The following is a 15,909-nucleotide window of genomic DNA, read 5'->3' as shown; positions in this document are numbered from 1 at the left end:
TGCCCCAAGACAGCCAATTGTAGAGAACAGATCTTTTTATTGAGACCAATGGATTCTGCTGGTTTTTCTGTGTGGGCCACAAGCTCCCAATCAGGAGCCATCAAGTGCTACCACTACACTAGGTCTTTTCACCCAGCAGTCAGAGAGCACGTACGAGGCCCCCAGTGCTTTACAAGTACTAACATGTAGCCCACACAACAGCATCATGAGGTCAGTCCTATCATTTCCCCTGTTGTTCCTCATGCAAAAGAGAGGTTCAGTGATCTGCCCAAGGTCATTGAACTGGTTGATGGTGGAGTTGGGATTCTAATCCAGCTCCCAAACCTATGCTATGCAGCCTCTCCTAACTCGTGACTCAATCTCAGCTTCATTTTCCAATAGGAAAAGGACCTCCCCTCCTCTGCCTTGCATCGAAGTGGAGGGTCCTCCTGTTGTCCCCACAGGCCCCCCCAGAGACTGGCATGCTCCTATGTGAGAAAGCCCTGGCTTGCCATACCTCGGGGATGAGCTGGAAGAGGGCGTTGGAGTAGAGGGTTCCAATCGCCAGAGCTATGAAGTAGAGCAGCAGCCTCTTGTAAAAAGTCTTCTTCATGAAGGGCACCACGCTGGCCCCCATGAGGGAGCAGAGGGAGATGACGGTCACACAGAGGAGACCATATCCCCACACTGCCGTTGGGGGAGAGCCAGCCCCACCCAGGACAGGGAGTAGGGCAAATGCCCCATTTCACAGCAACCACCAATTAGGGGAAACGTGGGGGTGGAAAGGATGGGGAGGCAGTGAAGGAGGTTTGGGTGGAAATTAACAAGGAAACAAAAAAAGAAGAAAAATCAGAGAGACAAGTAGGGAGGGAGAGAGAAACAGAAAATTTGTTAGTGATTCAAGTCTGATGAAATTTCCTTTAATCCGTTCAGAAGAAATGAGGAGGAATTCAAGGTGGCCTTGGAACTCCATGGCTCCTGCCCCAGCTGTTGCCTTTGGTGGCCAAACCGACACCTAGAGGCGCACCTGCCAGCTGGCGTGGCTACAGGGCAGGGCACTGCCTCGTCACACAGCGGAGGTGTGCTCAGGCCTATCCCCAGGCAGCCGTGGCAGACTTTGGACTCAAGGACTTTCCCTTTAATAGGACCTCCCTTTAACAAGATTAAGGGACAAAGGGAGCTCACTGTGCTGCCGTGTTTGCTTTTCACATCCGGGTCACACTTTTTAGGCACATCAGTACCTCCTGGACTCAGTCTGGTGTGTAAGATACAACAAAGTCAGATGTGTAGGGCAGTGGGATGGAGAACAGAAGAAACTGAGGCCCATAAAATTCAGTTTCTTAACTTCTCAAGGTTTTGTTGTTTTCTCCCAAGTTTGTTTCAATGTGCTCTGAGCACACTGAATGCTCTGAGAGCATTCCAGCATAGAGGACAGAGTCCAAGATCACCTTGTCACAAAAAATATTTCCTCTGTCATTTCCCAGTGTCCCACACTCCAGGTAGAATGACACGGAGCCGGGACGAGGTGCGCCCCTATAAGGCACAGGGGCGGAGCATGTACAATTATTTTATTTCCATTCAACAGGCAATACAGCATTTTATTTCAAATCTTTAAAGAATTAATAAATTCAATTTCTGGAGCTAAAGAAAAAAAAAAGCCCAAGATGAGGCCTCCTGTGAGAGGTGCCTGTTAGACTCAGATGGGATTTTGAGATAACACTGAGATGGTTCCTCTTAAACCAGATTTCTTCTGGCATTTAGAAGGAACAGGCAAGGCCTGGGCATCCCATCGATATCTCTTCTGGGTAAGTCTTTTGATTGGGAAAGGCTGGGCAGTCACTGACACAGTCTCTTCTTATGAAGTCTCTTCTTATGAAACAGCTGCCTCTGTTCCCAAAGGAGGTCCACACAGTCACCCGTACTGCATGGCCACAGCCCTGCCTGAGCTGACAAAGTGGGCAGGCCATCAACTTGGGTCCTTTTTCTTTTTCTTTTTTTTAGCTTCTCAGTGGTCACAATTAAAAAGCAAAATTAACAAATATTTCAAAACAGTCAAGTAAGGGCACCAGGAAGTCAGTCCTATCCCAGGAAAAAGTCAAGATGCAAGGTATGGAGAACTGAGTGCTCTTTCCTTTGTCTTGGAATTTTCATTTCATTTGTTTCTGTTAAAAAGTTTTTGTTCTGTTTGGCTCTCTATGGTATGAATTATGGCCTACTTGGAAAAAGAAGGATCCCTTGCTTTTGAGCCAAATTCTATCAATCAGCTGGTAGCCTCTTTTCCTTCTACCTCCTTCCAGGTGGGTGATCTCGTGGTGGACACACCTGGGTACCGGTGGGGCCTCTGCTTAGAACAGAGCAGGTATGGAGTACCAGGGCTTGGACAGCGACCACCAAACACAGCCTTCCTTCTGGGCCCTGTGAACTGGGCTTCAGAGAGGGAAGGGAGGCTGAGAGTTCTCTGCCAGGGAGGGCAAAGGGGGAGAGCCTTGCATCTGACATCACCTGAAGAGGCCACAGGCCAACCTGGGTGCCCCAGGAGCAAGAGAAGGCCCTAGAGATCCAGAGTTAGAAGTCATATTTGTGTCCCCTGATATGAGGGAGAAGTGAATTTTCCAGGTGGCAGCAGTCAGGTGCCTCGGGACACAGGGTGGGGGCGGGGCCGGCCGTGAGGCAGAGGCAGCACAGCGGCCGGCAGGCAGGGGAAAGAGGACGCACGAGTTCTGTTCTACTGCACCTCTGGGATGAGCTGGAAGAGCGCGTTAGAGAGCAGCGTTCCAATGGACAGGGCGATGAAGTATGTGAGCACACGGCTGAAAAATGCTTTCTCCGTGCACGGCAGGACGAGGACTCCCAGGAGAGAGGCCAGGTTAATCAGTGAAACACTGAGGAAGCCAAAGCCCCACACTGTGGAGGAACAAGAACAGATGAGGCCTCCATTACTGAGGGTGGGGGTGTTCTCGCTGCCTGGGGCGGCCCGGTCGGAGTTCAGCTGTGCTCAGGGCAGACAGAGAGCACCAACCTGTCAGTACAGACTGGAGTCCATCTCTGGCTGGGTGCTGTGGGGCAGCCTACAGACAACATAGCGAAGTCACTCTCAAAAGAAGCTACCTTTCCGATGGAGAGGCAGGTGAAAACGACAGGAGAGTTTAAAAACCAGGAGTGAAATGATGACAGCGGGGAACAATTAGCATAACGCAGGCGGCACGTGCTAGGTACCAAGGGCACTGCAGGCCCTCGGGAGGCACAGACACTCAGCCGTGGGGAGTCCGCCGTGGCTGGAGCACAGGTACCAGGCAGGGCGGGGGACGGGGGAGTGGCACCAAACTGAATGCCGAGGCATTAGTCCCTTGCAGTTTAATAAGAACAAAAATGAAAAAGCAGCAAAAAAGAAAAAGAAAAAAAAATCCATAGGCAGGTTCAAAAGCCCAGCACTGAGCTCACCAGCCATGCCACCGGGTCAAACAATATGCCGGAGCAGTCACGGGAGTCAGAAAACACCAGTTATCATTGTCCCTCTAATCTACTCCCCTGGTGTTGATGAGCTGCTCACCGGTTAGATCTCCTGTGAGCAGCGCCAGCCCCAGCTTCTCTGTCACCACTCACCTTCAATGGAGCTTGGCTTCCCCTCTTCCGTCTGCTCATCCTCCTCGTTCTCCTGGTTCTCAGAGGCACAGGCCCGGGAATCCAGCTGCTGGAGGATGGTAGGGCAGAACTCCTGGAACTCAATCCTTCCAATCCGGGACTGGTTGTTCAAGTTGTGGGCAGTAAAAAGGTCTCCGGAACTAAAGCACTGAGAAGAAGGGGGAGAGGCAGGAAGCTTCTCAGAACTCAGAATCACATCTCAGCCTGGCAGCAACCGACTCAGCCTTCCATGAGGAGAACCTGTCCAGATCCCGGGGATCTGGACATCTGACATCACCTGAAGAGCTAAAGATTACCTGAAGATGATCTAGAGGCTCATCTCTAGGGATGAGAGCAATGGGGTCCCTAAACCTGAAAAACTGAGACACAATCTCAGAGATCAGTCACCTGGTGCAAGTCACACACCTGACCCACACCCACGAGTACCTGGCTGCCCACAGGGTCTGGGAACAACTGGATCCCAGTCTTCGTGACCGCGGTGTGGTTTCTGGAAAACATGATCGTATTTACACACCTGAAGCTACAGCTTCATCCAGATACCAAACCTACCCACACATCACAACAGCCTGAAGAGTTATTCTATTAAAATGCATGTTCCAGATACTTGACCAGAGTTATTGAGCTCTAGCACCTAAAGAGGAACATCAGTCCCCAGGACCCTATACGTAGTGCTGACCCCACCCTGAAGAATGTGTTGATAGAGATCAGGGGAGGAAGAAGGAAAATCTAAAGGTCTGGTCTACCGTGGAGCACGTAAGGGCTGGTAGAGGTCACGAACGTGAACGCTCAGTCCCCTCAGGAAGCGTTAGGTAGGTGGTTCTCACATACCGTTCCTATGAAACACTGCAGTTTTACTTCTAATTATACTTTATACACTTACACATCAGGCTTTATCTGGCTTGGTTTAACACGGGTCAGTCTCTAACAGCCCTTCGGGTGTGCTGACAAGTGAGAGCTTCTGGGCCAACAAAGTAGAGAGCTGGACTCTGGTGACCCCAAGATAACTGCCGCTGTGCCAGGAGGCCCTCCGGGGTCAGTGAGCATGAGCCCGTGAGGGCAGCCTTCTCCCCAACTCCCACATTAACCGCACGCCTGCGGTTCTGCATCCAGGCTGCCTGGTCCCTTGGCCACGTGACCTCCCCAGGACGTTCTCCTTCAAGATGAAGGCCCTAGACACCTAACCCACAAACCTTCCTTGATCACTCTAGCATACACCGCCTTCCCCCTCTGGTCTCTGAACCCTATGAAGACTGTCCAACTCACAGCATTTAACACTTCATTTTTTAAAAAAAGATTTTATTTATTTATTTGACACAGCGAGAAAGGGAACACAGTCAAGGGAAGTGGGAGAGGGAGAAGCAGGTTTCCCGCTGAGCAGAGAGCCCGATGCAGGGCTTGATACCTGGACCATGACCCGAGATGAAGGCAGACGCCTAACTGAGCCAGCCACCCAGGTGCCCCAACACTTCATTTTAACATAGGTTTATTTATTCCTTTTAGGGAGAGAGAACGAGAGAGTGAGTGAGCAGGGGGAAGGGGCAGAGAGGGGGAGAATCTCGAGTAGACACCCTGAGAGCATGGAGCCCAAAGCAGGGCTCAATCCCATGACCTCAAGATCATGACCTAAGCAGAAATCAAGCGTTGGGAGCTCAACTGACTGGGCCACCAGGCATCCCTAACACTTTGTTTTATGATCAGATAACTCAGTCCTCCATTGGGTAAGCTCTCCATCTTGAGAGCAGACTCTTTAACATGACTCATTTTTCTCTATTTCTCCCAGCACTCAGTGGAGGGAACAAAGCAGATATATAAAGACATTGCTGGCTGACTTACATTTGGCTGCCACAAATAGCCTCGGACTATGATTAGCCAAGATGACATGGAAGAACAAAGAACCAGAAGGCAAAGGACTTGGGTCTCAGTCCTGCACTGTCCAGGAACTCCGTGCGGGACCCTTGACATTCCCTTCTAAATAATGAAGACTTTCCACCTGCACCCAGAGGGAGTGTGAGGCTCCCCTGAGACTTCAGGCAAAGGGCCTTGTAACCTGTAAACCCTATGAGACATGACGGCTGTCCTGGGCACCCTGGCTTGCCCACAGGTGATCCCGGTGCAGCTGTGAGGAACACGGAGGGCTGAGAACTCCTGCTGACCACTCCCTCCAGCCAGAGCTTCAGAACAGCCACATGGGAGGACAGGAGGCGCTGCTGAGGACCCAGACAACGGGCGACGAGGAACTGGCCCCTCTGCTCTGCCATCACGGCTTGCCTGCTCCAAGTGTCTTGGGCTCCCCATGCCCAACTAGACTGTGACCCCATCGAGGCAGACAGTGCTCAGCAGAGCTGAGAGACTTACCGTCGAGAGGTTCCTCTGTCCATGCACCGGCTGGGTGACATTGTCCCGGCCCACACCCACATCCAGGTGGTTGAGCAGGGCCTTGAGCTGCTGCAGGGTGAGGGTGTCACCCTCTCCGTAGCGATGCAGGAGGTCTTGCAGGAAGAAGGCCGCACTGATGCCTGGCGTTCCCGTGGACACAGCGTGAGCTTTAGGAACAGAACTCCATAAGCTGACCCAGGTCAGCAGGAAGCAGCTGAGGGAGGCTGGGTGGAGCAGCTTCATGGTGACAAACAAGCCTGCAAGAAGGAAAGGCAGGTGAGCGAGAGGCTCCAGAAACCCACTCTCTCCTCCCACTTCCCTGCCAGGTACACAGGACCCAGCAGCCTCGCTCTGGACAGCCTCCTCTCCCCTCTGACTCTTCTCCCTTCTCTAATGCTTCTGCCAAGTGTTTGAGAAAAACCTTTCTCTTCAAGCATTGAATAAAAAAATAATGAAAGGACAAATTCAACAGATTTGACTAAATTTAAAAATTACAAAGTAAAACAACTGTGATGTGGTTAAAAAGTCTCTATCTTTTAGAACTTATTTTTTTTTAAAAAGATTTTATTTATTTATTTGACAGAGAGAAATCACAAGTAGATGGAGAGGCAGGCAGAGAGAGAGAGGGAAGCAGGCTCCCTGCTGAGCAGAGAGCCTGATGCGGGACTCGATCCCAGGACCCTGAGATCATGACCTGAGCCGAAGGCAGCGGCTTAACCCACTGAGCCACCCAGGCACCCCAAAAAGTCTCTATCTTTTAGAGACACCGAAATAATCACACATTAAACAATATCTCATCTGGAATTCACTTCAAAATAAGAAAGAAGGGGGTATTTGCATGGGGAGCATAGAGGAGACAAGACCAGGCATGAGTTAGTAACTCATGAAACGACTTGATGAGTGAATGGGAATTTATTATACTATTCTATTTTTTTTTTTTAAAGTAAGCTCTATACCCAACACTGACTGAACCAGCCAAGTGCCCCTATACTATTACACTTTAATATGTTGGAAATGCTCCAAAATAAAAAAAGTTGCCTTAACAACAAGCAAACAAAAAACAACAGGGGCGCCTGGGTGGCTCAGTGGGTTAAGTGTCTGCCCTTGGCTCAGGTCAGGATCCCGGGATCCTGGTGAAGCCCAGCACCCAGCTCCCTGCTCAGCCGGGCGTCTGCTTCTCCCTCTGACCCTCCCACCGCTCATGCTTGTGCTTGCTAAAATGCTCTCTCTCTTTTTGAAATAAACAAAATCTTTAAAAAAACAAACAAAACACACACACACAAAAAGGCAAAACAAACAAACAAACAAACAAACTACAATTAGGGGCTCCTGGGTGACTCAGTGGGCTAAGCCTCTACATTTGGCTCACGTCATGATCTCGGGATCCTGAGATGGAGCCCCACATTGGAGCCCTGCATTGGGCTCTCTGCTTAGCAGGGAGCCTGCTTCCCCTCCTTCTCCCTGCCTCTCTGCCTACTTGTGATCTCTCTGTGTCCAATAAATAAATAAAATCTTAAAAAAAAAAAAAGAAAGAAAGAAAAAAAGAAAAAAAAGAACTACAACTAAAAGAGGGGGAAAAAACAGAGTGGGAAAAAGTCCACCATCAAACATGACAAAAAAGGTTTATTTCTATATACCTTTTTTTTCCCAAAGATTTAAAAAATATATATATTTATTTGACAGAGAGAGATCACAAGTAGGCAGAGAGGCAGGCAGAGAGAGAGAGGAGGAATTGGACTCCCCGCTGAGCAGAGAGCCCAATGCGGGGCTCGATCCCAGGACCCTGGGATCACAACCTGAGCTGAAGGCAGAGGCTTTAACCCACTGAGCCACTCAGGCCCCCCTATTTCTACATACCTTAGTTAGAGAACAAAAATGAATACACTTAAGGGGGGTCAGGTGGATGGGCGAAATGGGTCAAAGGGATTGAGAGGTACAGACCTCCAGCTATAAAAGTAAGACACGGGGATGCAAAGTGTAGCACGGCAAACACGGTGAACACCACTGTTAATAAGCTGATATGGCAACAGGTGGTGAGTACACTTACGGTGGCAAGGGTATAACGTATATATACATAAGGTCGAATCACTATGTTAAACACCTGAAACTACTATACTGTTTGCCAACTACACATCAGTAAAAAAAGAATATAAACTTAAAAGATGGATGGTGCCATACTGCTGCTTATTAAAACAGCAAAACAGATTTTTTAAAAATACAAAACCAAATTTAGTGAGGTTTAACACCAGAGTAAGATGGTGCTATAGAAGATATTACATTATCTTTAAATAATGCAGATAAAATTACATATTTATGTAATGACATTAAATAACTAGACTCTTGAAAAGTTATGATAATAAGTGTCTCAATCTTTTCAATTGTTACATCTACAATCTGTACTAACAGAAGCAACTCCAAAATAAAAAAGTCTATAGGCAGAAAGTTATGGTCAGGCGAATTATAGCATTTTCATCAACTAGTATGCAGCTGTAAAAATGGAGTTTAATGTTCAGCAAAAAAGCAGAAAGATTCTGTAACAAAGTTATGAGGTGAGAAGGAACAGGGAAAAATAGGTCTCAGAGAAAGCAGGGCTTTTGTTAATTATTTCCCTCAGTATAGTTATAATTTAATTAGGGAAATAAGCAAACACCAGGCAGGGAGAGGAGGGACGAGCTTATTGAATCTAGACCTAGAAACCCAATCACTCAATCACTACAGGCGTTTCCACGCCTCCCAGGTTCCCAGGGCTCCGGCCTGCCCCACAGTGGGTCACTCCACCTCTGGGCCTTTGCTTATGACAGAGGAGTTAAAGCAGAGTGCTTAAATGCAGGCTGGTTTGCATCCTGGTTCTGCCACTTTCAAGTGGTACAATCTTGGGCAAGATATTTAACCAGAGTCAACCTTCTAGAGTCACTCAGAGTAGTGATGCAGGGGCGCCCAGCTGACTCAGTCAGTGGAGTCTACAACTCTGGATCTTGGGGTTGTGAGCTCAACCCCCACACGATGGGAGGAAAGGTTACTTAAAAAAAAAAAAAAAAAAAAAAAGAATAGTGATGCAGCTCATGCTGGCCTTTAGGGTCAGAAAGACCAGACTTGAATTTCTGTGCCACTGATGGCCAGATAGGAGTAACCGTGGGGAAGTTACCTGGGCTCTCTACCTCAGTTTTCTCATCTACAAAATGGGTATTCACCCCACTGGATTACTGTGCAAATTCAAATGACATGAACTATGTCAAGTCTCCCAGTGCCTGACCTATAGAAAGCACTCAACCAGATGTTATAATCTATTATAATCAGCAGGGTTCCTCCACTTTGACTTGCTCCCAGCCCAGATATGGAGCTTCTACTGGCACTATGAGGAATACCCCTGTGGCTAACTTTGCTCCAGGCCAACAGCACACAAATCACACAAGTCCCCCACCACAAACACACCAGTGGACATTTCAGGCTTTAGCCTCCACACACAGAATGCACAGGATCTGGGGACAGAAATTCTCAGTCTTCAGCAGAATGCACTCTGAGTCACACAAAGGGTAGGTTAGCCATCAGCACAAACAGTGGTCTGTAAAGTGTTACTCTGAGACGACGAACTCTCAAATCTATACTGAGAACCAGAAGTTAATACAGTGGGCAGGTGGGATCTTAGGCCCAAATGGCTAAAATCCACTGTACAAAAAGAACAGTCCTCTCTACCTAACCACCCCGTCACCTGTCTGAGGCATGTGTTGTCCTGTCAGAGCAGAGGAGAAGAGGGCTGTGCGGATTTAGCAAAGGGGGGCAAAGAGAGGAGGACGGCCCCCGGCAATCCCCAGTGCCAAGCCTGCGAAGCACCTGGCAGTCATGGATTCCTGGAGAAGCTGGGATGCTTATCCTCACTGAAGAGAGGAGGAAATTTTCAGAGATTAGGAAACATGATCCACAGCCAACAAGCTGAGTAGTGAAGCTAGAAATTAAATTTTTCATGAACCGAAGCCAGGTCTGAATGAAAGTCCGCACACTCTGAACCACTTCCCCGCTGTGTGGAGACACGGGCTCCACACAGAGGGCTGTAAAACCCTATAGGTCTCTAGGCAGGTCTTCCCAATTTGATTTAAAGATTAAAAAAAAAAAAAAAAAGTAATCTCGGGGCAGCTAGGTCGCTCAGTGGGTTAAGCCTCTGCCTTTGGCTCAGGTCATGATCCCAAGGTCCTGGGATGGAGCCCCGTATCAGGCTCTCTGCTCAGCAGGAAGCCTGCTTCCCCCCCCCCCCCACGCCTGCCTCTCTGCCTACTTGTGATCTCTGTCAAATAAATAAAAATCTTATTAAAAAAAATAAGTTATCTCTACATCCAACGTGGGGTTCAACTGTACAACCCAAGATCAAGAGTCACACGTGCTACCACCTGGTCCAGCTAAGTGCCCCAGTTACTCCCAATTTCTATCAGCCCCAAGAAGCACCCCAAATCCAGTCATGGAAGACCTGTGCAGGGGACTGCCCTGGGTACACCTTAGAGGGCAAGCTGCATTATGGCAGGCTGCCATATTTCTCAGATTTATCTACAGCAACCTCAAAACATTCAGAAGAAATACAGAATCACTCCAGGTATGGGTCACACCACAGAACTTCAGCGGCTTTACCTGGATGGGCATTCAGGTCAAAGTCAGCATTTACAAAACATCTGCTCTTTGTTGCCCCAGTGGCCGTGGCTGGTCCAGCCTCCTGGAGTGCGTGAATGGACTCAGCTGAGCGGAACCTGCTCCCTGACCCACCACTCATGACATGACCCACTCCCCAGGGCACCTAAAAACAACTGCAGGGCAGGAAGAAGTCCCGGTCCAGGGATCTTAGAGCTGCTAAAAGACACTTCAAATCCAAGGGACCCTGGCCTTCTGGCAGACACAAAAGGGAGCTTTCTGCTCAGATGGAGATTTCTTTTTTCTTTAGCTATCAGTTAATTCGTAGGGGGAAACAAAAGTTTACAAAAGAGTCTTTGGATGAAAGAAAGGAGAGAGGAAGAGAACACATACAGCTCTTGATGCAGCTGGATGGAGAAGTCGAGCAGGGGTCGGAGGAGCAGGGGTCCTCCCAGTGTGGGCTCGGGAACAGGACGAAGCCCCATCTATTAGAAATCTGTGGAAATGGGTGGGGCCTGGGTGGGCCCCTCCAGACCTTCCAGGGAGTCAAGCCAGCTGCCCTCAAGGACACCTTCCAGAAGAAGTAAGAGAAGCACACAGGGCAGGACATGCAAACAAGCTGGAAAGAGACAAAGGTCCAAATGTGCTCTTGGCTCAGAGGACTAGTCTCTCCCACTCAAGAGAAGTTGGAGTCTCTCCACTCCTTTGTTCACTTGGCCTGGGTTCAAAGAAGTAAATTATTTTAGTGCCTTTAGTTCTGCCTCCAAGGCGCCAGACCCAGTCCTCCTAGGGGAAGTAAAAAACCCAAGAGAAAGTCAGTGAGAGATGCTTGCTTTCAGACCCTGAGACTTTAGGTCTCCTTACCATCTTGGGGGGCTCCTAAATCAGAATCTCACCTGCCTGCCATGCCTTCACTTGGTTCAGAAGTATCTTATCCTACAAACGGCACTTCTGGGCTGGGGACACAGTCCCACTGTTGTATCTACCATGCTGCCTGTTTTCTAGGCCCACCCCCTGTCAGAGAGGAGCGAAAATGGACTTCTCCCCAGGGTAACGAAGCAGCAACTCTTCATGATGCTTACTAATCCAGAAGCTGGAGCTCGGGAACCAATCAACGAGCCTGGGAGCTACCAGGTCTCCAAACATCCACTCCCTTCCCTGACCACTAGCTAGCCAGGTAACCCACCCCACTCACTCTCAGGTCTTCTGAGCTGTGGAATGAAACAGGGAAGACCAAGTGCTCCAGAGACGGCCACTGGTAAGCCACAGGAAGTGGGTGAAAGATGTCTGTAAGCACACCTCCCTGGGCCTGCTCTGTGCCCCTTCAAAGGATGGGTTATATGGGAAAACAACGAATTTATATAAAGCTAAAATTCAAGCTGAGGCCTTCGCTGAAGGTTGAAGGGTAGCCATCAAGGCAAGGGCAGTCTCAACTGGGTTTTTACAAAGCACTTCACTTAAAATTGAGAAAAGGTTGATTGTTCCTACCAAAGCAAGCAAGCAAGAATGACCTTGGGGGCTAGAGGGGTGGAAGAGGAGGATTGGGAAGGGGAGGCCACAGAGATCCACAGGATGGCTCCCTAGAGCCCCTGGCCCCTCTACTGGTGGGCTCCAGCGAATTACCTTAAGCTTTCCTTTCTTTTCTTTTCTTTTTTTTTTAAGATTTTATTTATTTGACAGAGATCACAAGTAGGCAGAGAGGCAGGCAGAGAGAGGGGGGAAGCAGGCTCTCTGCTGAGCAGAGTCCTATGTGGGTCTCGATCCCAGAATCCTGGGATCATGACCTGAGCTGAAGGCAGAGGTTTTAAACCACTGAGCCATCCAGGTTCCCTTAAGCTTTCCTTTCAACTGCCTGCTTCCCCACCTAAAATCCAAAGGATATCAAAAGAGGTGTGTAGTTCCCTTATGTTCCTCTTGGGGACAGATAGCATGGGCTCTCTAAGACACCTTGACCTCAGGACAGCCAGGGCTCCAGGGCTGTGAGCACCAATGCCCCCAACTAACCACAAGTCAATTCCCCACCCCTCTGGGGATTCTTTTCTGGTCAAGAGTTCACTTCTGTAGAATACCTTCCAACAGACTGGTCCTGCTCCAGTCTCCATCCCTGTCCCATTCTAACACTGGGGCCAGACCTGGTAGGCCCAATAGGACCCAGAGAACACTCCCCACTAAGGGTTAACTACAAAGGTAAACAAATGTAGATGGCTCCAAGGGAGTCAAGAGGGCAACACTCCTGGCCTCTATTACAGAACCCTGAAACTTACAAAGACAAAGCCAAGGGGAGGGAGGGTGGGTAGGTCTTTGAGAAATCAAGAACCCTGGGCCCAAGTACCAAAGGAAGTGCTGGCTTTGGCAGCAGAAGGACCACTGGATCTGGTGTGAGCAGGCCAACTCACAGCAACTCCATGCAATACCCTGATCTCATTACGTCTGTCTCCTTAGTTCCCGAAAGAGGAAAAGAAACCCGCAATTTTCTGAATATTAAGAAAGAAAAAGTACGTTATGAAAATATGGCTTTCTGAGTTTAAATGGAGAACTGAAATGGTATTCACAATTTCCTTTCCCTTAATCATTAACATTTGAGTAAAACATTAGCCAAAAAAAAAAAAAAAAAAAGTCACTAGCAGCAAGCAAACAAGGAAAGAGGCATACTATAATACAGTAACTTCAAAACCAGAGCCAAGTTAAGAGGAACAGGGGGCACCACCCATGGCTCACCTCCTAGGCCTGGCCCAGCCCTAACAGCCAGAGTTCTCACCCACCTCCCCCAAATCTGCAGAGGCCAACAGCTGCCAATTCTTTTTCCTCTTCAGTTAAGGAGTGGTGGGAAAAGCTGCTGGGAAAACAGGTGACACTGGAACCAGAACAATGAGCGACCCTCCTGTGAAGGAAATCGGGGCTCCAAGGCCACACACTGAACTGGGGAAATGATCCACTTGCAGCGGGCATTCTTCCCCAGCAGAAGTGAAGCACACCTCCTAGATCTGTGGGCTGCGCCACGCCACAGGGCTGCCACCCAAACCCAAACCCAGAATCCGGGACAGCTGCCTCTCGCCCACCTCAGCCCCACACTCAGGTCTTACTTTAGAGCCCACAAGCCCAACAGCACTAGCATGAACACGATGAGAATAGCAGGCAAACCATACAAAAAAACAAAGATGTCAATCCAAAGTAAAAGCTAACTCCAGAGAAGCAATCTTCCCGACCGCTTCACCTAACTGCAGAATATTCATGCAATAAAACCAGAGCTCAAAGATGAAAATTACAGGGACGCCTGGGTGGCTCAGTGGGTTAAGCCACTGCCTTCAGCTCAGGTCATGATCTCAGGGTCCTGGGATCGAGTCCCGCATCGGGCTCTCTGTTCAGCGGGGAGCCTGCTTCCCTCTCTCTCTCTGCCTGCCTCTCTGTCTACTTGTGATTTCTCTCTATCAAATAAATAAATAAAATTTAAAAAAAAAAGATGAAAATTACAAAACAAAATGAGATCAAAGGGGATGAAGGCTTCCAACAAAAAAAAAAAGAAGAACAAAACATCACTAAAGAACCAATAAATAAATTATAATGAGCAGAGAACAAATTTCTGCCAGTAATTTAAAACAAATACTGACAAAGGAGGGTTTGAGATAACCACAGTGAACGTAGGTGGAAAAGACAGATTAAAACATGTAATGAGGGGTGCCTGGGTGGCTCAGTCGGCTAAGCATCTGCTTCAGCTCAGGTCATGATCTCAGGGTCCTGGGATTGAGGCCCCATTGGGTTCCCTGCCCTGTGGGGAACCTGCTTCTCCCTCCCCCTTTACTCCTCCCCCGGCTTGTGGTGTCTCTCAAAATAAAATCTTTAATTAAAAAAACCAACCAGGGGCGCTTGGGTGGCTCAGCTCAGGTCGAGGTCTCAGGGTCCTGGGATCCAGCCCCACATGGAGCCCTGCACCGAGCTCTCTGCTCGGCGGGGGGCCTGCTTCCTCCTCTCTCTCTGCCTGCCTCTCTGCCTACTTGTGATCTCTGTCAAATAAATAAATAAAAATCCTTAAAAAATAAAAATAAAAAAACAACCAAACAAATACCTAACCTGGCTGGCTCAGTGGGCGCAGCCTGCGAGACACTTGGTCTCAGGGTCGTGAGTTTTAAGCCCCAGGCTGGGTGTAGAGATCACTAAAAAACATGTAATGAGACAAAGATACCAAACATAGGATAACTGGTGTTCCTGCAGAACTAGAGACTGGACTACGAGGTATGTTCAAAAATAAAGAACACACGATTTCCCTGAACTGAAAGGAGCAACAGAACCTGAAGACTGAATGCTGAACTTGAAAGACATTTTCAGGCATTGCAAAGGAAATCCCCCCCACCCGCCAAAATATTTTATTACAAAAATTGTGAAACATATTAAAACTTCTCTTAAGTGACAGAAAATTCAGGCTGCCCTCCTCTTCCCCAGAGTAACATTCAGTATCAGAAGCAATTGCAACAGTGTTTACATTATTGAGAGAGAAAAAAAAACTGGAGATATTGTTCCTGGCCAAGATGTCGCACAAATCTAGAAAGGACAACAGGCGGAAATTCTCAAGCATGAAAGAAGTCAGAGGCTACATTCTCCTTCTTAGAGTGAAAAAACAGGAGAACGAAATGCAGCTAATTAATAGAGAAATAAAAATAAAGGTCTCAGGAATGCAGAAACCATGGGAAAATAACTGATGGTAATCATTAAAACCCTTCGAAAAAGAAATAATAAAAAAAACTTGGAGATTACAGTTACAGGATGGAATCTAAGGGTTATAAAATGGACTATTTACTACTAATAATTAGTGCAAGCAAAAGATGAGGAGACAAAAAGGCGGAAAAGCTAATGTCCAATCTCTCATAGCAGAGTCAGTAAATACTATATAAAATGGGTAAGTAATTATAGATATGACTCACAAAGATTTTTTTTAAGCCTCTTTTACAAAATAATCTCTTGGTGAAAAATACATTTCTTTAAAGCTTAATAATTCCTTTAATTTTACTAGTTTCTTTTCTTCGGTTATATTCAGGGAAATTTTAAATACTTCGGTGTAAGATTATTCTTTTTCTCCATATGCATTTATCTGTAAATAAGCTGGAAGATTACAGAGTAGTATTCACCTAAAGTAGTAAGGACTATTTCAGTGATGGGCTTTTGAGTATTTGTTTCTATTTTTTTTTTTTTTTTTTTAATTTCAACTCATTGATGTGTCCCAATGGGAGGTGGGGGTAGGGCAATACACGACAACATGGATGGTTATTTTTATAGTCAAGGAGTTAGGGAGAACTTTCTAAGTAC

General features: G+C 47.7%; 1 protein-coding gene across 1 annotated transcript in view; it reads right to left on the bottom strand.

Annotated features, from left to right (window-relative positions):
* Positions 1 to 15,909, bottom strand: part of SLC39A14 (solute carrier family 39 member 14) — a 46,324-nt gene that overhangs the window by 7,279 nt on the left and 23,136 nt on the right. Inside the window, exons 2-4 of the mRNA XM_032332147.1 lie at positions 5,977 to 6,254; positions 3,583 to 3,769; positions 497 to 666 (exon numbers count right to left, since the gene is read on the bottom strand). Of these exons, the coding sequence (XP_032188038.1) occupies positions 497 to 666; positions 3,583 to 3,769; positions 5,977 to 6,240 (621 nt within the window). The 5' untranslated portion in view covers positions 6,241 to 6,254. The remainder of the gene's footprint in view (positions 1 to 496; positions 667 to 3,582; positions 3,770 to 5,976; positions 6,255 to 15,909) is intronic.

The sequence above is a fragment of the Mustela erminea genome, chromosome 2 (genome assembly GCF_009829155.1).
Source record: "Mustela erminea isolate mMusErm1 chromosome 2, mMusErm1.Pri, whole genome shotgun sequence".
In the NCBI taxonomy this organism is placed as follows: Eukaryota; Metazoa; Chordata; class Mammalia; order Carnivora; family Mustelidae; genus Mustela; species Mustela erminea.
Note: the sequence above shows the minus strand (reverse complement) of the source record. Positions and strands in the feature narration are given on the sequence as shown.